Here is a 22,168-nt window from a genome sequence, read left to right as displayed (position 1 = left end):
CTGTTTGAGAGAGGGGTACCAGTTCAGGACACTGCCCATGTTATCTGACCTGGACCAAAATTGCACTGTGTACCTAACAAAGCAGTTAAAAGATGGAGCTCTCGAATTAAACAGGGTTAGGTGCTTGGCATGGTTTGATGTTGTGTACTTACACACCGTTTAATATTGAGATCATTTTAATGTTTTGCAGAACAATAGTAGTAAAATTATATGGACCTTTCTGAATGACTATTATTACATATTAAAGAAATACAATATTCAGAATTTACTTTTATTTCTGCTATATTGTTTTATTTTTGTTAATAATATTTATATTTAATATAATATCTTCTTTATTTATAATATATTTGATAAAAATTTACTTATTTTACTGCTTAATAACGCCTTAGTAATAATTTAATTTTATGAAAATAATATTTACATGTTTGTCATAAACTGCCCTCTAGATGTTTTATATCTTGGTTTATTTAAAAAGCAAATTTTTTCTACAGTTGTCTGAAGAAAAAACTACCCTAGCTGAACAATTACAAGCTGAAACTGAACTTTGTGCAGAGGCGGAGGAGTTAAGACTACGATTGCAAGCTAGAAAGCAAGAACTAGAAGATATATTACAAGACATGGAAGTTAGAATTGAAGAAGAGGAAGAAAAAAGCAAGAATTTGACTTCTGAGAAAAAGAAACTTCAGTTAACTATTCAGGATCTAGAAGAACAGTAAGAACTTTTATTTCTTCTTGATCTCTTTTTTACATTTCAAATTATATTAAAATCTTTTTTTGAAAATATATTATTATCCATTTCGTTTCATTAAACATAAGTCATTTTCATTAAGCATAAGTTTATTTACTGTTGTAGTTTTATTTTTTTAGATGATTTCCTCTTTGCCTCATTTAAAAATTTTGTATTTACCTCTTTGCTTCATTTTAACATTTAAATTCGTAATTTGTCAAGAAAGACAAACCACTAGAAAGACAAATCACTTGAGACAAACCACTAGAAAATAATTCTTTGTGGTCCATTGAACCACTGACTGATCCTGCTTATCAACTGTCACTTTTCTTATAAAATTATTTATTAATTATCTTATTTTTAGAAATAGTTTAAAATGCATTTTTTAGTAATTTAATTTATAATAGAGATTTTAATAATAGAGATTTAAGCTTCAGTGAAAAATATCTGTAAAAAATAAATAAAAATTGCTAACTTATTTGATATTTCATTTATTTCTTTGCCACTGGTTATTATTATTTCATATCTATTTATTATTTTAACTACAGTAATAAATAAATTGTACAAATATATTTTTATAATTGTAATTTACAATTTCTCTTCAAATTTACTGCAGTCCATAAAATAAAGCTATAATTTGCTATGTCAACCAAATCTTATTTAAAATAAAATGTTAACAATCTTGAAAATATTTGTTTGTCAAAGTTATATTTTTTATGCATGTCTATACAGATTTTTTTAATGCACTTTTTTTATAATCATTTTATAAAGTATTAATATTTTGCAGCTGATAAACATAGATAACAGATATTATTCAAATTTCATTTATCGGATGACCTTTTTAAAATTTATTTAAAAGAAAAATTGTAATTCAAAGATTATTTTTTAAAACTGGAATCATCTTTATAATTGTTCTTATTCAAAAATGAAATAATCTTTCACTCATTATAATTGATGAAGTGGTGATGCTATCAATTCAAAAAACTTTACTTAAAAATGTATTGTCAGATATGCATAGTTTTATAGTGTTTATTGTATTTTTATAAATTCATTGTGATCTATTTTAACTATCAGCAGTAAAGTAATTGCAATTAATCTTCCACGAATCGAGCTCTTGTAAGAGATTGTACTCTGTGTGTGTCTTGTAAAAAATTTCCCTGCTGTGCTTTTCCCTTGAATAACAGCAAGAGCTAGTTTTTTTTATATTTATTTTTATATGCAGTGGGGAACCAGTTTAAAATATAGAGAAAGACAGGTCAAACTCTCAGAGGGTAAATATGTAGCTTGTTAATGAAAATGGAATCTAATATAAGTGGTTTATTCTTAATATTTTTTTTTTACTGTATTCTTTTGTAAGGTTCTTCAGATTCTAGTTCTTTCTACATAAATGACTTTGTTTCTGAGACCTAAGTTACTAAGATTGTGGTTTTAAAATTTATTTAAAATTTTATCAAATCAATTTTTAAAGACTAACAAATCATAAGGTGGATCAGTTTATAGATTTGCTTTTTTTTCTATAATTTAAATTTTTTTTTCATTAGATTAGAAGAAGAGGAAGGAGCTCGCCAGAAACTTCAATTAGAAAAGGTTACTTTGGATTCTAAAATTAAAAAATTAGAAGAAGATTTTGCTGTACTTGATGATAGTAATCAAAAAGTAAGTTAAGTTATTTTGAATTCTGTTATTGGTACTTTTCAGCAGTGCTCTTAACCTCAATTGTTGAATTACTTTTGAAAAAATTTTTTTTTTTCAGATCCTAAAGGAAAAGAAAATTTTAGAGGAAAAGTTTTTAGAAGTTTCTCAGAATCTTAGTGAAGAAGAAGAAAAATCTAAACAATTATCTAAGTTAAAAGCAAGACATGAAGCTACTATTGCTGATATTGATGATAAACTAAGAAGAGAACAACAGGTAAAGCTTTTCTTTTTTAACTTTAAAGAAGAAAATGTTGTTCTTATTACTATCCGTGACTTGGGAAGGATTTGAAATAGTTTCCGTCTTTGTGAGGCCCAAACAATCCTGTATGTGTTTGGCTGAAGCATGTTGATCATGGATTCTTATGCAGATGGCAAAGATCCCCACACCATTTTTAAAAGAGAGGCTTTTAATGTGGCCACTAGCTAGCCACGAGAGGGCAGCCTGAGAGCTTTGGTCTCATACTAGGTTTAATGTCCAAGGTAGCTTTCAGGGCCCGATTAACCTCTGAAAATAGGGGAAGCATAATAGGATTTTGGGGCCCCCCTAACTTGAGCAAAAGAAATTTTGATATTTTTCGCCCATAAACAGTACATTTTAAAGAGACAAGAACCATGTGAAAACTATTAGAACCTTAGAAAGGAATACAGAGATCTTAAGCAATCATGTTGGACCCTTCTTTACGTGCTTTATAGTAACAAAAACATGAGGGAGTAGCTAGCTCATATGTTAACAAAATTTAAAGATTTCACTAAATTAAATTATAAAATTACTTGTTGTTATAAGAAAGGTTCTTTGCAAGATTAGTCTCTTTTTTACGCCAATTTGTTAACTAGCGGCAAAACAACACAAAATTCTAATTCAGCATAAATTATTGTTACTGCACCAGAAAAATCATACCAAATAATTTTCAAACATGAAACAAAAATACTTTTTGTACTAATAGATATTTAAAAGTCTTGTGTGTTTAGTTCAACAATAAAAAACAGAATAAAATTAAATTGAGCGTGCATGATAGAGAAAAAAGATTAAAATAAAAAAATAAGAAAGGATAAGAATTAAATGCATGAAAAATTAAAGTTAAATAAGAATTGACTTTTTGTGATTGCAATTCAAGTAACTCTATGTAACTTAAAAGAGGACTGCATAATCGTATTTGAATTTAATCATAATCGGGGGAAAAGAACAATATGCAACAAGAAATAATGCGATTGGCTTAGGAACATAAGCATGGGATCTGTGATTGTATGTTGCTTATTGCTTGAGTTGCTTATAGCCAACCCAACGAGAAAAACCGGTATATTTCGATGGCAATGCTTTTACAAACGTGACATTATTAAGCATCCCATTTTTTTTTCTTTCCAAGAGTTTCTGTTGGAGTGATTTTTTTTAAATTTCTTTTATTATTATTTTTTTGTTGCAAAAAATAAGAAATTGGGCCCTTAATTTCAGGCATTTGGGGGGCCCCCTAGAATTTTACTTTTCGGTAATCAGGCCCTGGTAGCTTTTTATCTCAATACCAGCGAGGGACTAGGGGCACCAGCCATTCAGTGAAAAAAAAATTTATTTTATTAAAGAATGTAAAATATTAAAACAATTATAAATTATTAAAGAGAAATAACATAAATCAGTGTTAAATTTTTACATCTTTAAAAGACAATTAGTGTTTTTACTCATTCAATTGTTAATGACTTTGTGAAGTTTTATTCATTGGTTTTAAAATTGATTTATTTTACTAATAAACCTCATTTTGATACTGCTTCTTTAAGTACTTAATTCAATATTTTCTTTTGGCATGTGGCATTACACATTTGAATAATAACTGAAGAATCGATAAAAAAAATTATCAAAGTTTATTGATGAGTAAGAACATCCAAAAATATTACTGTAGAATCAAGTAGTAAAACATGGATTGACTTCATCAACATCAGGACGAGACACGATTATGAACTCTCAATCTCGTGCCACATCAAAGTTAAGTTAAGGTAACCCTTGTAAACCGATAAGTACCTTTGTAATGCAACTAGACAATGTTATTGTGGCATATCGAAGGTTAGAATTTTAAGCAGAGATGTCTTCTCTAAATTATAACTTATATGGAAAACATAAAGATCCTCATTTAAAAACACTTGGTGCCATTTGGCTATTATACTTCAACCAATACACACCACTAGATTAACAAGTCAAACAGTTTAAGGTTTTTCTTTTCTGTAAGTTCCCAAACTTTTCGATTTTTGATGCAAATTAATTTTGTATTATTGAAATATATATTTTAGCTTTAGTTCAAGTTTGATGAATGTAGCAGGAGCTTTTTGATGGCTAGAGTAAAAAAATAAAAATTAAAAAATGGAGCTTTAAGACAAAAATTATAATTTTATTGATTTCAATTTGCATGATCATATTTTTTATGCTATTTAGTTTTAAATTGGTCGTAAGTTATTGGGTGCGTGTTTCCTTTTAAGTATTTAAAATTTTTGGTTGCTGGGATTTCAAATTTCTCAAATTTGAAATTTTCAAAAGTCATTTTAGCAAAAGTCATTAATAGCTCTTAAGTAATTTTTTCACATGAAAATTGGGATTTTTTGAATGTCTTTGTTTCAGTATTTGAGCAATTAATCTCTCTCATTTAATTTTGAGAGAAGCTTACATTCAAGTTCAGTTATTTGTTTTCTTCTTTATGAGTATTTTGTGATTAATGCTTAATGAGATGGTCTATTTTTTTAAAATTCTTTATTTTGTGTATTTAGATGAGACAGGAATTGGAAAGAGCTTCCCGTAAAGGCGAGTCTGAGCTTAGTGATATTAAAGAACAGCTTATAGAGAAGAAACAACTGGTTGAAGAAATCCAGCTCCAATTGTCTCGTAAAGAGGAGGAATTGGCTGACTCTCTAAATCGGTAATATTCGTATTTCAGAAATTAAAATTAAAAGAGCCCACCTTAGCAACTTTTGATCTAATGATTGGAATTTATGGTTTTCAAAGCAACAATAGTGCTGTAGGCAAGATAATTTTACTCTAATAGGGTTAATGTGGACAAGGCAGTTTAAAAATTTAAGTTACGATTGCTTCCTTTAGTTTTATTAAAGACTTAATAAGGTTTGCTAAAATGTATAAAGCATACATCATCATGCCGATATAGCGGCTTTGGTTTCTTTCGAAAAATCAGAATTCAAATTTAAACCTCTGATGCAGGAAGATGCCCACAATTTAACATGTGAAGATACTTGCCTACCCTAATGCTACTACCGTGCTGCCAAAAACAATTATGATTTTGTCTATCTACACACGTATTGATTTCCTTTTGCTAGGAAGATGATGCTTGTTTTGTGATGGTGAATGGCAAAGAGCCAATTGATTCAGAAGTCATGGTCAGATCCTTAGTCGTTTTTATTTTTGAAAGAATTAAAAGAAAAATTTGCCTTATTTTTTTTATTTTTGTAGGAAATTCGGCTATTAGTTAAAACGACTAAATTTATAAAAAAAATAAAATAACCGTGTTGCAATGTTTTGACGTTTTAAAAGTAGTTTATTTTTTAATAATTTAGCCATAGTACTATTAAAAGAATTTTTTTTTTCAATTTTTCTTCAAATTTTTTCAAGGCATGAAAGTTAACTAATTTGTTAAATATTTAGTAATATTTTTAAACCAATAAATCTTAAGCTAATTATATATATTTTTAAAAATAATAATAAATAAATAAATAAGTAAAACAAAACTTGCATTTGTTTTTACATATAGAATTTGACCATTAGTCAGACTCCATACATAAACACAAGTGTCAACAAGTAAAAACAAGTATCAACTTTGTTTTATTTTTTTTTAATTAAAATTTACTTAGGATTTATTGTATTAAAAATAATAATAAAATTCTAACAAAAGTTGTAACTTTAATATTTTAAATAAATATTTTAAAGGTTGTGTAACAATGTTTCAAAAGCACATTTTTTTTTGACAAATAATTTAACATTTGTTTTATTACAGTGCATAATTACTTTCATTTGTGTTTTACCTATATTTTTTTTTGTTTTAATTCATGAAAGTAAAATATTTTGTTAGAATTTTATTATTATTTTTAAAGCAATAAATTTTAAGTAATTTTTAATTTGTAAAAAAAACTAAAACAAAGTTGATACTTGTTTTTACTTTGAGGCACTTGTCTTATTTCAATCCATCTTTATTAATATGGTAAATTATAATAAATAAATGGAAAAAAAAGCAATGCTATTGATGTTTTTTTAGAATTTATAAGCATTTTTTTAGAATTAAAATTTTTTTGTTATACTTCTTTCCTTTATACTTGATTGATTTAAGATTTCTGATTGTGTACTTTAGATTCAAACGAAACAATTTTCAATATATCGTGACACATCGCTATGTCTATATGTAAATTTGTTACATCCCCCAGTCCTAGTAAGCAATGTTATCCTTATTTAAGAGTGTTATAAGTTTACTCAGTTATTGGTTACAATATTTGCATACTGTTGTGTAAGTATTTTGATACAAATAAAAAGCTTGAAATCTCTTTATTTAACTCTTATTTATTTAATAAAATGTTCAAAATATCTTTATTATATTCACATAAATTTTTTTACGCTAAACATTTTTTTCCCCTATTAATTTCAATGTCTTTCATTCTTATTGCTGCATTATAATATTTTGCCTGTTTAATTCTTTGATGCCTTCTTTAGTTGTGATGAGGAACTTGTTGCTAAAGTACAAACACAAAAGCTTTTACGAGATTTGGAAAATCAGTTAACTGAAGTTCAAGAAGATTTAGAGGCTGAAAAAGATGCTAGAACAAAAGCTGAGAAATTGAGAAGAGATTTAAATGAAGTAAGAACTAGAATTTATGTAATGAACTGATCCCTTTTGTTTTATTCAAAACTATATAAATTGCATTTTCCAGGAACTGGAAGCTCTGAAAACTGAACTTTTAGATTCTACTAACTCCACAGCATCACAAGAAGCTTTACGCAAGAAAATGGAGGAAGAATTAAAACATTTGAAACAAGGTTTAAAAGATGAAACTTCAAGGCACCAAAATCAAATTGGAGACCTAAGACAGAAGCACACTATTGCTGTTGAACAGCTGAATGAACAGTTAGACTCTTTGCAGAAAGTTAGTATCGATATCATAGCTTTTAATTTTTTTTTTATACTTTCAATCAGTAGTTCAAGTATTACCTCACTCTGTTTCGGAAACAATATTTTAATTTAAATTAGGCTATTTTGTGTGAAATTAAAATTGTTTTATTATCTCTTAAAGAGTCATATATTTGGTTTCTCTTCGGAAAAATGTCTAGTAAAGTATAAGTGAGATAAAAATATCTTAATTTATGGCAACTTTATGTCAATTCCATCATTAGATATCTAAGATACTTTGAAGATCCATTGTTTTAATCTATACCATTTAGTTTAAAAGAGTTCCTTTAAATTTAGGTGTTTAAATTTATGAAAATACGTATTGAAATATCACACACATATGTCTGAGTTTTAAATAATAGGTTAAAGACACCATTATCATGTACTTATGCTTTGTATTGTAATATGTTGTTTGTGTTTAATTATTCAGATTTGCAAGATATTTTGTTAAAATGATTACCGTTATTTAACTGACATTACTTTATATTATAACAATAAAAAAGTTTGTTTTATTTGAAAAAAAAGCAAAGAAATATTCTTAATTTATCACAAAATGCAATTGGGAGGAAAAAAATGGATCAAACTAAAAAGTATGCCTATTTTTCTACGTATACTAGTATTTAAAATTAGAGAATATTTAGATTTGATTTATTATCTCTAGAACTACTAGACTGATAGGAATGAAATTTGATTTGGCCATAAACTGAAATAATATTACAAAAAATGAAGAAAATTTATTACACAATTATTTTACTCAGTAATAATTTTGCGTTATGCTCATCAATATCAGAAGGTGTGAAAAAGTGTTTGCCAAATGGCTAATGGAAAAAATATAAGTTAATAAGAAATATTGCTTATTCTTATAGACGTAGTTCACACAATGATTTTATACTGGAAATAAGTCAGTTGAAGAGTTACTATGGGAGTTAGTTCTGATTGGTCAAAATTCTGATTGGTTTTCAGGCCTTGGATGATACTTGAAAGGAGATCAAAATTTCAATTTACCTTACTAAAAGGTTCTAAAATATGCTCTATATGCTTGAGATTCTAATGGTCAATCAACCTGCGAAATATCTTCATTTTCCAAAAAAAATCATTAACCACATGATCTCTATGTTGTACTGTGTTGTATAGTAAAATAAAATTGAGGCCAACTGCAACTCTAATAAAGTGCATATCTAAAACTTTATTCCTATATTGCAGAAAGTGACTCTTAAAAGACATGGAAAGGTCTGCAGTTATTCAATATTATACTTGCTTAGACCATCAAACCTCACATTCTCAAGTATTAAAGGGTATTCTTGGATCTCTTCAAATGAATGCATAATCATTTGATAATTATCGTCTTTTCTATACATTCCTAAAATTAATACTTATTTATTTTTTTATCTCTTTTGGGAAGTGAAAATAAGTAAATAGGTTACTGGTTGAAGATAACGATATGCTGTTTACTTGGTTTTGTAGTTTTCCTTTTTGGAGAAATTTCTACATATTAATAAAATTTGCCTAACATTAATTTATTCAAGTTTTCATGTTAAAAAAAATTAAATGTCTTTATAAGTATTAATTTAATCAAAGATTTTATTTATTTAGACTAAAGGTGTATTAGAAAAGTCGAAGGTCAATCTTGAGAGTGAAAACAACAATTTACAATCAGAACTTCAAGCTTTATCTTCTGCTCGACAAGAGTCTGAAAGAAGGAGAAAGCAGATGGAAAACCAGCTTCAAGAAATTTTAGTTAAACATGAAGATGCTGAGAGGAACAAACTTGAAATGTCAGAAAGAGCTGCAAAATTGCAGGTGCGTAGTTGAATTTTTGTCAATTAACTATTTAGTTGATAATATTAGAAAAATTATTTTTATACAATAAAGGATTAAATTTTTTCTTCTTTTGAAACATTTAAAAGGATTTTTTTTTCCATATAGACTGAATTAGATTCTGTAAGTGCTCAATTTGAAGATATGGAGACTAAAGCTACTCAAGCTCTTAAAAGTGTTGCTACATTAGAAGGTCAACTTTCTGAAAGTCAAGTAAGTTTTGTGTAATTGAATTAAATGCAGAATATTATTCAAATTCTGGGTAATTCTTTAAAAATATGTTTTTCAATTTAGTTTCATGAACTTTTTTAATTGGCAGTACCCTCTCTGATTATTGCTTTACTCAAGGTGCTACATAAGTTTCTAATAAAAATTCTTATTGAAAATGAAATTTTTAATGTTTATTATATGTTTCATGGTGCTTTTATTTATAATGTATAGCTGTGTTGCATGCTGCCTTTGCCCACAGTTGGAGAACCTTTGTTTTATAACATCTCTTGTTATCAAACGATTTTTTATTTACTTGTTTATACATTTATAAATAAGTATTATAAATTATATATTCTTTTGAATTATTCTGTAACAAGCCTTAAAAATTTCTTACTACCTTACCGAAAATTTACAACAAAAAAAATATTTTTTCTAAAACTAATATTGTTAAAATTTTTTTAATGCAATCTTAACAATTTAGAAGCATTCTTTTATTGTTTATAAAGAATGTTATGTTTCAAAAAAATTTTTTTTCTTCTATTTATAATTATTTTATTTCAGGAGCAATTACAGGATGAGACTCGACAGAAATTAGCTCTCAGTTCACGCCTAAGACAGCTTGAAAATGAACGTGAAAATCTACAAGAACAACTGGATGAAGAGGAAGAAGCTAAGAAAAACCTTGAAAAACAATTAAATATTTTGAATTCTCAAGTGAGTGTCATTTTTTATAAACATTTGTAAGTTTTTCATAAAAATTATTTAAAAAAATTTTTTTATAATATTTTTAAAAATATTTATAGGTTGCTGCTTATAAAAAGAAAGCTGAAGAAGAAGAAGATACCGTTGTTAATTTAGAAGAACAAAAGAAAGCAGCAATGAAAGAAATTGAAGTTTTGCAACATAAAATAGATGAACAACAAATGATAAACGAGAAACTTGATAAATCAAAAAAGAAACTTCAGTCTGAAGTATGTAATTCATTCATGATAACTTGAATCAATTTTCTTCTTCTTAATGATTAATATTTAACTGCTTTTGTTGATTTTTTTTAAAAATGACTGAATTAACCAAACTACGCACACTAAACACTAAATTCTATCACGTTAAGTTACTATCGAATAAGTTCATCATATCTTGTTAAAGTTTATCCATATAGTCTATGTTCTCACCTCTATAAAGTGAGAGAAGTGGCGCTAAGAAATCTGATCCTCATGAACCACTTTTACACTCAGAACAGGTGCTTTACAAAACAAAGCATGATTTGTGGTGAATTATGAAACAATCTTTAAAAAATTGTAGGAACTGGCATTTGAGAACTAAATAATACACCCATTTATATGTTCTTCACTTGTTTTACTATCTTGCTCATATTATTAATTATATTTAAAATACTGACATTTTTCTGAAAAACAATGTTTTTAAAATTTTACCTTAAAAATTTTCAATTAAAGTTACATAATAATAACCTCTATGTTCTTAGTTTACAATTATAATGATGCAATTTAAACCCTGCTTTCCAACTTCTTTTTATACTAAACCTCCAAATGTTGTGCCTCTCAATAAAATTGTACAGAAATTTCCCAGCCATGTATTATTTTCCCATTGAATAACATAGGAGAAACCAGTTTTTTGATGATGCAGGAAAGCTTGCGGCTAAATGTTCAGAAAAAGCTGGGGTTAAGCTATGTTTATGAAAAAGGGTATTACTAATTAAAATAGTGCATAATTTATTATATTGTATGAGATAATTTATAAGATATATTAATTAAATTAATGCATAATTTATTTTTCTCAAAATTCCTGTATGATGTAATTACTTCTTGATAAACAGTTACTGAATACGAAACTCAGTTTTACACTGTTTTTAGTGCAGTGACACATCAGCTGTTATAGGTGCTGTGTGTGTTACATGAAATATGTGGTATAGATTATGGATGCAGAGTAGTAGAAAAAATATTGTATCTAAATATAATAATAGAAATTAAGTATTTCAGTATTAAAAGGTTTAACTCTTTTGGCATTTAGAATTTGTTTAAATCTTCTGTCTATTTTGTTAAAATTTTGGAGTTTATTTCAAGGTTTATTGAAATTAGTTTTAAAAACAGTTATGAATTTTTTATGCTAGTTAGATAGTTATTTTAACTGCTAATTTTTTAGTGGTAAGGGGTCACATATGATCATTTGAAAGTTGGAGATTCAGTTCCTTTAGCATAGACATTACAAATTAAATGTTATGTGATAAACTACATGTTTTAAAATGAATTTTAGATGCAAAATTGATCCCCGTATTAGTTATATTTAAAAAAATGCTTTAGCTACATTTTCACAACGTCATGGGATACACTATACAGTGGTGCCAAAAAAAACTGCTTCATCTAAAAATATTTAATTTTTGTAAATTTAATGTATTGTTTTAAACACATAAAATTAACTTAATTGATGAAAATCAAGATGTTAGCTCATTCCCTGTCTCTATTATAGATTGTTTCTGAAGTGTTGCTTAATCGGATTACTATAAAAAGTGCAACAAAAGGGAAAAGCTGTTTTTCATTTTGTATCTCCAGCATTTAAAGGACACCTTTATTCTTATAATTGATTCATAAGAAAAAATCTGTAGCAACTGTTTTAGCTAACAAAGAAAATTAAACACATGCTGTAACTAAAACAATTGGGTGTTATCAATTAACCGTTTTGGAAATTTTTAAATTCAAGCATAAAGCAGGAGATGTTAGGGAAAGGTTCAGATCAGGCTGAAAGAGGGTTGCGCAATAGCTAGGACTACTACCTTCAACAATCTAAATATCTTATAACTTGTTTATCATAACAATACTTGTGGGATCTTTAAACAAAATATTCCTGAAGAAAAAAATATTTCATCACTTTTCTGATTGCGGCAGAGTAAATTTTTTTTTTTGGTCCGTCACTGCATGAATTGTAACAGTGTCAACCATCTCCCTTCTATTTATGTATGGTAGAAGAATTTAGAGCTTGTACATAAGTGTAGTTATTTTCTATTGACTCTTGTTAGAAAGAGCTAAGAAACTAGAATATTTATATGTCTGAAGTTGAATTGACTTGTAAAGTATGTTCATCATGATATTTTTTATTTTTCTCTTTAAAATTATATACAATAATATTTGCATTACTATTTATAAAATAAAAAAAAAATTTCAACATACTTTTCCTTTTAGAAGTAAATTAATGTTAAATAAAACTTAATATTTTAAATAGTTAGTTTAATAATTAAACTATAGTATTAAACTGTTGTAAAATTTCTTTTCAAGACTATGTGTATGAAAAATTTCTCTATCTGAATTATATATGAAAAAAAGAATTTTAATTTGTATTCATGACTATTGCATTACGTATCAAGTGTCCTTTTAATGACTTTTTTATTGTGTACAACATACCTCATTTATAGCATCATAAAATTTATGATCAATAAAAAGTCATAATAAAAGAAATAGCTAGTTCAACTTTTAGAAATTTAGTCTGTGTGTAAGAATGACTCGTGGAGTGAAATCAGTAAATTTAGCTTTCTAGCTTTTAATATTTGAGTTTACCAATTCAGTATTAAAAAAAATCAGGAATAGAAATATTCTCTTTAATTTTTAAGGAAATATTGTTGTTTAAAGTTTTATTATTTTTATTTAATTGTTGATTATTTAAATGTAATTGCTGAGAAATATGTATTCAAATTTATTTAGCTATTTTTAGTGAAATGTTTTTTAGATATGAAGCAGTGTTTTCAGCTTGAAATGAATGTTAATGTAAGATTTTAACAATATTTATCATAGGTAGAAGATTTGACCATTGAATTGGATAGCCACAAAACTAAAGTGTCTGATTTAGAGAAAAGGCAAAGAAAATTTGATCAACTTCTTGCTGAGGAAAAAGCTATATCTGAACAATTATCACAAGAAAAAGATAATGCTGAGCGAGAAGTTCGAGAGAAAGAGACAAGGATATTGACTCTTATACGAGAGTTAGAAGAAAGAGAAGAGCATAACGAAGAACTTGAACGTTCTAAAAAGCAATTGCAGGCTGAGCTTGATGAATTAGTTAACAATCAAGGCACAGCTGATAAAAATGTAAGTTATAGCTAAGTTAATCTTATTAATTAAATAATAGTATTATCTCTAAGTTAATTATCACTGGAACATTTTTTATAATAAAGTGATATTTTTTCAATTTAAAAAGTTACTTTGTTAATGCAATTTGTCTTGGCATGAGTAGATATTTTCAAAGGTGATAACTACCACTATCTACCCACCAAACTAAGTAGTTTAGTGTTCATCAGTATTCTCTTAGGATCTCAAATGAGAATGAATACCAAACTATCACTATTAGCACATTAGTGTAGCTCTACAATGTTAGCAATATGGGACAAAATTAGAAAATTTTGTTACTGGCCATTTTTAATGATGTAATTTTTTTTAATGTGACACTTTTTCAGAAATTAAAAAAAAATTAACAATTAAATAAAACTGTTAATATTATTAATTCTCAAAATATATTAAACACTGCAGGGTTAATTTCTGAAGTGAAAAAAAATTTCCCTGGTCTCACCAAGTATTTTCATGAAGTAAATTTTAAGTATTATTTACAATCAATAAAATATAGAAATTTAGTTTTTGGATCAATGCAATATAAAATGTATGTTTATTAAAAAACTTATCTATTAATTCCACTACAAATCTGGTATAATTATGATCATGATAGTTAAGTTATATTGTTTAGATCAATTATAGATATTATCAGCTATAAATTTAAAAAAAAAAAATTATGAAATTGATTTGAGTTATACTTTTGATGACAATTTTCAGTTCCCCAAAGTTTTAAACCTGGGTAAAATAGAGATTTGTTGTCTTGTCATTTAAAAGAATCTTAAAATTTAAAATGGAAACTTATGTTAAACAGTAAATAAATCATTCAAAATAAAAATTTTAAAAGTTACTAAAGGGAAAAAAAAAGAAACTAGTCTGAAAACCATAATGTATAATATTATTTTAAAATCTTTTTTCGAATTGGATAGAAAACTCAACAAAATATTCTAAATAAAGCTTTAATCATCCGAAAAATTAAACAAGCCTGAAATAAAGTAATTTTTTAAAATATTATGAATTATTAATAATTTCATATTTATTGAAAAAATAGCATAATTTCAGTTTAAACCAATTTTGTATTGTTTCATGATACACTTTTACTGTTTGATCTTATATTCAAATAAATGGAAAATTCATTTTTCCATTTGTTTGAAACAAACAAATGGAAAAACTCAAATAAATGGAAAAATGTAATTTCTTATAAATATTTTGATATGAAAAGAATTAGATATCCAAAAGCTTGTGCAGAAAATGCAAATGCAAAATGTTCATTCTAATAAAAAGAAAATATAAAAATATGTATTTAAAAAAGTAATTAGTTTCACGGTTTTCAAAACTTTTTCTTGGTAGAATTACTTATTAAGCAATTGTTAAGTAGCAATTCAAATACTTTCATTTTATTTATTTGTATTTTTTAAAGAAATTCTGAATGAACAAACTTGGCTCTCTTATGCTCTTGTTCCCATAAAATTAGCTTGAAAAGATTTATTTATTTTGATTTTTTTTCAGGTACATGAACTGGAAAAAGCAAAACGAATATTAGAAAATCAATTGGAAGAACAAAAGCATCAAATTGAAGAACTAGAAGATGAGTTGCAATTAACTGAGGATTCAAAATTGAGGTTAGAAGTAAATATGCAAGCTTTAAAAGCACAACTTGAGCGAGATTTGCAAGCAAGAGATGAACAAAATGAAGAAAAGAGAAAGTCTTTAATTAAACAGGTATAAACATTTTTTTCTATCTTACTTAAATTTTATCAAGAACCTATTTTTTGTATATGTATAACAGATATTTTTATACAATGATATAAAATGATCTCATTTATTTTATATTTTTAAAGTTTTGTATTTTTTAATGAATGGGAAAATCTCATTGAACAAATTTCTTATGTATTCATATAGTCTGTATTAAAATGTTAAGAACTTTTTCAAAATTATTTTTATTCTTAAAATGACATCCTGAGCTATATAGAAACATCTGTTTAAAAAAATTTTCTTATCCAGGGCTAATTGTGCTCTAGAAAAAATCCAGATTTCCGGACTTTTTACTAACAGTGATCCGGAAGTTTCCGGAGATCGAAGGTCCAGACTTTTCAAAAAATCATTGATCACGGAAGTTTCCGGAAATCAAATTTTCAAAGGTGGAACTTAAAAACACAATTTATTTGTTTGTAAGGGAGAGACAGAGATATACTTTATAAGCTTATATTCATGATTAATATTCATTTTTTATCAGTAAATAGTTGTTATAATCATAAACTCAAGAAAGAAAGACATATTTGTAAATTTTAATTTTTTCTCCAAGTCATCATAGGTATGTGTAAATGGTATAGGTATTCGTAAAATTTTAAAAATATTTTAAGTAAACTAAGAAATGTTGAGAAAAAGAAAAAAAAACTTGTTTAAATTTTTTTCTGATTTTTAAATTTAATTTTTTTTTAAACTCAAGAAATTTTCCAGAATTTTGACTTGGGCTCACAATCACCCCTGCTTATCTAATTGATGCATGGCGTTAAATATATTGTAGCATTCCCTTCTTAGCATATATTATTTATTTAATTATTTCATAAATCTCATTATTTAGACTATCTTCCCTGCAGTTATTAAGTTTGATCTTGCAATTAAAATTATTGTAAAATAAACTAAATTGTATTTTCAGAGAAGGATTGAAGCGCACTAGAAGTATTACCACCAAAAGTATAAAAATTATAGATTAACATAGGAATGTTAGTTTGCGTCATATATTTTTAATATTAAAAATAGTCTTTAAGACAAATGAAAATACTTAACAAAATGACAGAAGAAAAATTTTGTCTCAAAAAGAAGAACATTAATAATATAGAATAAAATTACGTTTTATTATTTATCAAAAAACAAAAATTATCTTGAAAGCTAATTTTTAATTGTGGTAATAACATTTAGGCTCGAGATCTAGAAGCTGAGTTAGATGATGAAAGAAAACAACGATCTGCTGCAATTGCTACAAGAAAAAAGATTGAAGGAGACTATAAAGACCTAGAACAACAACATGAAATAGCCAATAAAGTTAAAGAAGATGCTTTACGTCAACTTAAAAAATTGCAAGTAAGTAATGATTTTGCTAGCATCCTTATTGTATCCAGTGGTACTTCAAAGATTCTTTTCTTAATACATAAAAGTACATAATACATACATAAAAGTTTTTAGTTGCTTTGCTCTTGTGTAGTTTATATCTATCATATTTTTTAAAAGAACAACATCTGAGTGTTATTAAATTTTGGAAAGTTATTGGTTTGATTATAATAACTCGAATACTTCAGAATTTTTACGTATGGTAGAACCTCTATTTTTCTATCCTCTTTCATCAAAAGGTTCCAAGGTGTTTTTATTCTCACTTACTATTATCAATTTCAATAATATGCTGTTTCAATTCAGCTATATATGAGGACTTTAAAATGAAAATTCTCTTAACTATTTTTGTATTGCATGACTCTACAGGATTGATAATTTCATGTAAGTCACTAATAAACATTTTGTTTGTTGGTGAAGTTAATTGCTTTTTGTTAATTACAACTTTCAGATTTTTTTCATCTTTTCATTAATTCTAGTGTAGTTTTAGTTTATTTAGCAATATCTTATCTTCCAAATCTGCTAATAGAAAGCCTGTTATGTTATCCGTGCAAGATACCATAATGCAAATAGTATAAAAAGAAAACATTACAAAGCTTACAAGTAAAAACTTCGATTTTTTAAACCTGTTTTATAAAAATGCTTTTATTATATGGTCATATTAAAATTAAATAAAAATTTTATACAGAACTATTATTTATAAACCCTCAATTTTTATAGTTTATTGATGAAAATAGATTAAATAACAATGTTTCCTCTATAATTTGAATATTTCAATTTAAAGTTGGGCCAGTTCTAATTAGTTAAAACAAAAACCATCTTTTCTTTTCATGCTTAGTGGCACATACGACCCCCAGTCTTGTTCTCCACTCTCCCACTGCAGCTGCTGCCACTCTTGCTTCTTGCCAACTGGTCCAACCAGCCTCATTTTTATCTCTCTGCGTCATCCTGCACCACGTTAGTTTTGACGACCTTTTCGTTGATTTCCCTCTGGTGATCAATTGAGGGTGACGCTAGCAATTACATCTCTATTCATTCTTAATATATGGTTTATTTTTGTTTTCTGTTATAGAAATTTATTGGTAATTTTGTGAAGCCAAAAAAATATTTATAATAATTCTCAAACATTTATTTTGGATAAAAATGGTCCTACTATATTATGAATCTGCTTTTTCTTATTGTTAATTTTTTTTGCTAGAGTCAAATGAAAGATTACCAGCGTGAAGTAGATGAGTCTCGTTCTTCCAGAGATGATTTGGCTACTCAATTAAAAGAAATGGAGAAAAAACAAAAAACTTTAGAAACAGAAGTAATTCAACTTCAAGAAGATTTAGCCAGCTCTGAAAGAACAAGGAAAAGTGCAGAATCTGAAAGAGATGAATTACATGAAGAAATTAATAGCAGTGCTTCTAAAGGGTAAAAGAATAAACTATTGTTATCAATTCCAACTAATGAGGTGTTTAAAAAAAAATTTCTGCAAAAATTCATAGGACCTCTTTTTTTCTGTGAATGAAAGAAAGCCTTATATAGTGCATTTAAAGACTTATATAGTGCAAGGATGTTAGTATTCAACTTAGAATTGTTTCTCTGAGGAATTTGCGTACTTTATCCTATTTTAATGTGCTAGATTAACTAAATGCTAGATTTATCTAAATGTGTTATTTACACTGAATTATTTGACCCTATTTAAATCAGAATTGCTTGCAAATATAAAGGCTCTAATGTTTTAAGATTTTTATTGAGTAAAAGAACTTATATATATATATATATATATATATATATATATATATATATATATATATATATATATATATATATATATAATTTTTTTTTAATCACAAATAATGTACAAAATACAGACAATTTGTGAAGAAAAATTTGAAATTAATTTTCGTCTATATAACTGTATTATTTTTAGTTTTATTATATACCCAACTTACTGCAACTCAAATGGAAAAATTACTTGGTCAATTTATGAATTATGATGACAAGCAAGCTTTTGCTGTTTCACTTGTTGGTGCAAACCAATAGCATTCATTAAAATTCATTTTATAAAATCTCAGCCCTACTGCTCAGATAATAATAATAAATAAAATTTTAAAATATTCATCTCGCTACTGACTCTACTAATTTAAAGTTTTAATACATAGTGTGCTTACTAATGTAAATACGATATTTTAGATACATAACATACTCATATTTTGAAAAAGAATCTATAGTGAAAATTTCAAATTGTTTACGTTTAAAAATATAAATTTAATCAATTTACACAACATAAAAGAATGTAATGTATAATTTAAAAGAATTTGTGTGCTTTCTTGAAGATACGAAAATTATTGCAACATGAAAATAATTTTGTGATTTGACTATTTAGTATTCTCGAATTAAACAGTTTTGTTTTTCATCTATTCAGCAATGCACCCTCTTTTAGAAAATGAATAAAAAGTGTTCCGTCTTTGGACGTTACTAATGTTTTTGAGCACTGGATTTTTTCCTGTTCAGACTGACAATTAGGTTTGCAATGATTTCTGTCTTGTTTACCAATAAAGAAATTTCAAGTCATGGCGCTTTTGCACTTGATTATGTCACAAGACATGCTTTATTTATAACGCTGCATGAGTTAAACTGGACAATAACTCAGTTTGTTACCCTCTATAGTCATGGCTCTAACTATCATTAACCATAAATTTGATTTAAACAAATAAAGAAGAGGTTTTTAGAAAATATTAAGAGATTGTGCATGACACAAATGTTTTAGTTCCATTGAAAAAAATTTGGTTTTCTTCGTTCTCTATTTTAATTTTTGCTTAAACAATTTTTTATGAACATTTAAATCATTGAAATAGTCTTCTGAAACTATTATAAAGTGTTCTGATATGTTTTATTGATATAATATTTCTTATTGTATAAAATAAAAAGTAAAAAAAGTTGATAAAATAAAAAGTGATGAATGTTAATAGTAATATTTCTCTCCTTTTGATTTAGAATCAGGGTGCGTAGTGTTTTAAAAAAGTGTTTAAAGGTGCTTATTTTTGTTTTTTTAAAAGCCCTTAAAAGTGCTTTTTTCATTGGGTGTTTTTAAAAAGTGCTTAATTTTCCCTTTTTCAAAAAGAAATTTTTCCTTTACTATGTTGATTTTCACTTTGAATTATGCAAAAAGACACAGTTCACATTGTCCAATTCAACGTTTTCATAATTAAGTCAACCCCAATCTATTTCAGTGTATAGTCAGTCGTAGCTTATGAAAACGCCATTCGTTTTACATTATTCAAAATTGTATGAGTGTCAAAAACAATGCCAAAAGTTTTTTATTTTGGCATGACGGTTAAAACAAGATAAAACCGCCTATTGTCAATAATTTGTCTACGCACCTTGTTTAAAATCTATTTCATTAATATGATGATACGTTATTATGAATTATTTCAAACTTAATATTCTAGTTGGTTAATTTTTATGGCTAATAAGTTTTATGCAATCACTTATTAATTTAATTTCTCTTTCAGAATTGTATGTAGTTATATATTTTTTGTATAAATGACAGGCATTAAGTTTTTTTTTTCAAAAAAAAATCTAATTTATAATTTTAAATTTAACTATAAGGTGTGGCTATTAATTTTCAGGACTAAACCTGAACTTATTTTGTGAGTTACATACCTGCTTAAAATATTTCAAAGTTACTTCTGCATGTTGCAACACACTTCTCTACTCCATATAAAAGTATCAGAAGCTATTTTTACAAATTTAAAGTCTTATATGACATTTTAAAGGAACAGGGTTAAGGACACCCTTAAAACTTCTGCTGAAAAGTTCAAAGAATATGGTGAATGATTCATCTTCTCAACCTGCAAAATCAAAGGGTTTGTAGGTTAACAAGGTTTGAGAATCGAAGCTTAACCCCATCCCGCCCAGTCAGAGGGCATCTGGTGAATACTGTAGACTCTAAGTGCACGCGCGTGACCTCTCAGTAAAAAGAAAAGGATTAAAAAAGGTAGGCTTGGTGGCAACACAAGGTTTGAGGATGCCAAACACGTTAAGAGAGCAATGTATAATGAGTCGATTGTCAAAAACTTTCCAACCCTCTAATTATGATATTTTTTTTAAAGTGCTTAAAAATATTTTTTGAGTGCTTGAAAAGTGTTGAAAATGTGCTTTTTTTGTTGAATAATTTGGTTATGTACTCTGAGAATTTCATGATACTTCGTTTCATGTTACCCATCACAAATATTATTGTATCCATATTTTTTATTAAGTTTGTTTAACTTTTTTTTTCTCCCTTTAAATGTTTTTTTTCATAACCCAAGCAAATTTATACTTCAAGTAGTTTTATTTTCTAGCATTATTCTAATTATGGGATATTTTGCATAATTTATTTTATGATTCTTTAGCTCTCTATTGATTGATGAAAAAAGAAGATTAGAAGCTAGAATTCAGCAGTTAGAGGAAGAAATGGAAGAAGAACAAGGAAATTCTGAGGCGTTATTAGAGAAAACAAGAAAGGCTCAAACTCAGGTACAACAGATGAAGTACAAAAAGTTTGATGTTTTAAGAAAAAGAATGTTGAAATTTAATACTTTAGAAAGTATTTTAACTAAAGAAATATAAACCAACGTTTATCAACTTTCTCATTGAAATGATTTTCCCACAGTTATTTTTGCTATTTTCTTTTATAACGATTTCTTTAAAATGACTTTAAAAAATTCTCCTCTTTTCTTAACTCTGTTTTGTAATTTTAAATTACGACACTATATTTTGAATTAGTGAATCGTGAAAAAATAAAAATTCATTTATAACGTTCAGTTTTATTGACTTGATAAAATGTGTATTGCAATTGGGTATGTGCACTTCAAAAAGATCAAAAATACCCACACATGTGACCTATAATTTCAGTGCCAGCTGATTAATTTATAAGCAAAATGGCTTGTTAAATTTGAGCTGAAGTTTTTTCACATAAGTTTGAATGTTAATTAACTTGAATTTATAATATACCGCACCATATCATGCATCGAATTTGTTAAAAAATTATTTTTCTTATCTACTTTTTATGTCTTTTATTATAACCGTGATATATTTTTGCTTTGTGTGCTTGGCAACTTCAATACATAATTAGTTAGTTTATATTCTACATGGCTTTTTGCCTGTTTGTGTTTATTAAGAAATATATTGTGAAAGAATATAGAGTGAGTCACTTAAGAAAATTCATACTTGACAAGTTTGGCTTACTCAAAATAGAATTGAAAGAACAGTTGCTAATGTGAACAAATGCCCAGTTTCAACAACCAATCAGGATCGAGATACCCACACGTCACTTGCAGGTATCCCATTGTATTGAAATTCTTACCAGAAGAGATGTTTAAAAGAAG

General features: G+C 26.7%; 1 protein-coding gene across 2 annotated transcripts in view; it reads left to right on the top strand.

The window, feature by feature from the left end:
• LOC107457041 (uncharacterized) overlaps positions 1-22,168 on the top strand; it is an 83,089-nt gene that overhangs the window by 53,147 nt on the left and 7,774 nt on the right. For both annotated transcript variants that reach the window (XM_016075081.4, XM_016075089.4), the window contains 15 exons: positions 492-712; positions 2,269-2,383; positions 2,481-2,636; positions 5,168-5,316; positions 7,110-7,254; positions 7,328-7,540; positions 9,157-9,363; positions 9,490-9,594; positions 10,153-10,305; positions 10,395-10,562; positions 13,392-13,685; positions 15,210-15,422; positions 16,623-16,784; positions 18,007-18,224; positions 21,194-21,317. In XM_016075081.4, the coding sequence (XP_015930567.1) occupies positions 492-712; positions 2,269-2,383; positions 2,481-2,636; positions 5,168-5,316; positions 7,110-7,254; positions 7,328-7,540; positions 9,157-9,363; positions 9,490-9,594; positions 10,153-10,305; positions 10,395-10,562; positions 13,392-13,685; positions 15,210-15,422; positions 16,623-16,784; positions 18,007-18,224; positions 21,194-21,317 (2,643 nt within the window). The remainder of the gene's footprint in view (positions 1-491; positions 713-2,268; positions 2,384-2,480; positions 2,637-5,167; positions 5,317-7,109; positions 7,255-7,327; positions 7,541-9,156; positions 9,364-9,489; positions 9,595-10,152; positions 10,306-10,394; positions 10,563-13,391; positions 13,686-15,209; positions 15,423-16,622; positions 16,785-18,006; positions 18,225-21,193; positions 21,318-22,168) is intronic.

The sequence above is a fragment of the Parasteatoda tepidariorum genome, chromosome 8, assembly GCF_982258835.1.
Source record: "Parasteatoda tepidariorum strain Cologne lab strain chromosome 8, Ptep-v5.0, whole genome shotgun sequence".
Classification (NCBI taxonomy): Eukaryota; Metazoa; Arthropoda; class Arachnida; order Araneae; family Theridiidae; genus Parasteatoda; species Parasteatoda tepidariorum.
This window is presented reverse-complemented; position numbering and strand designations above follow the sequence as displayed.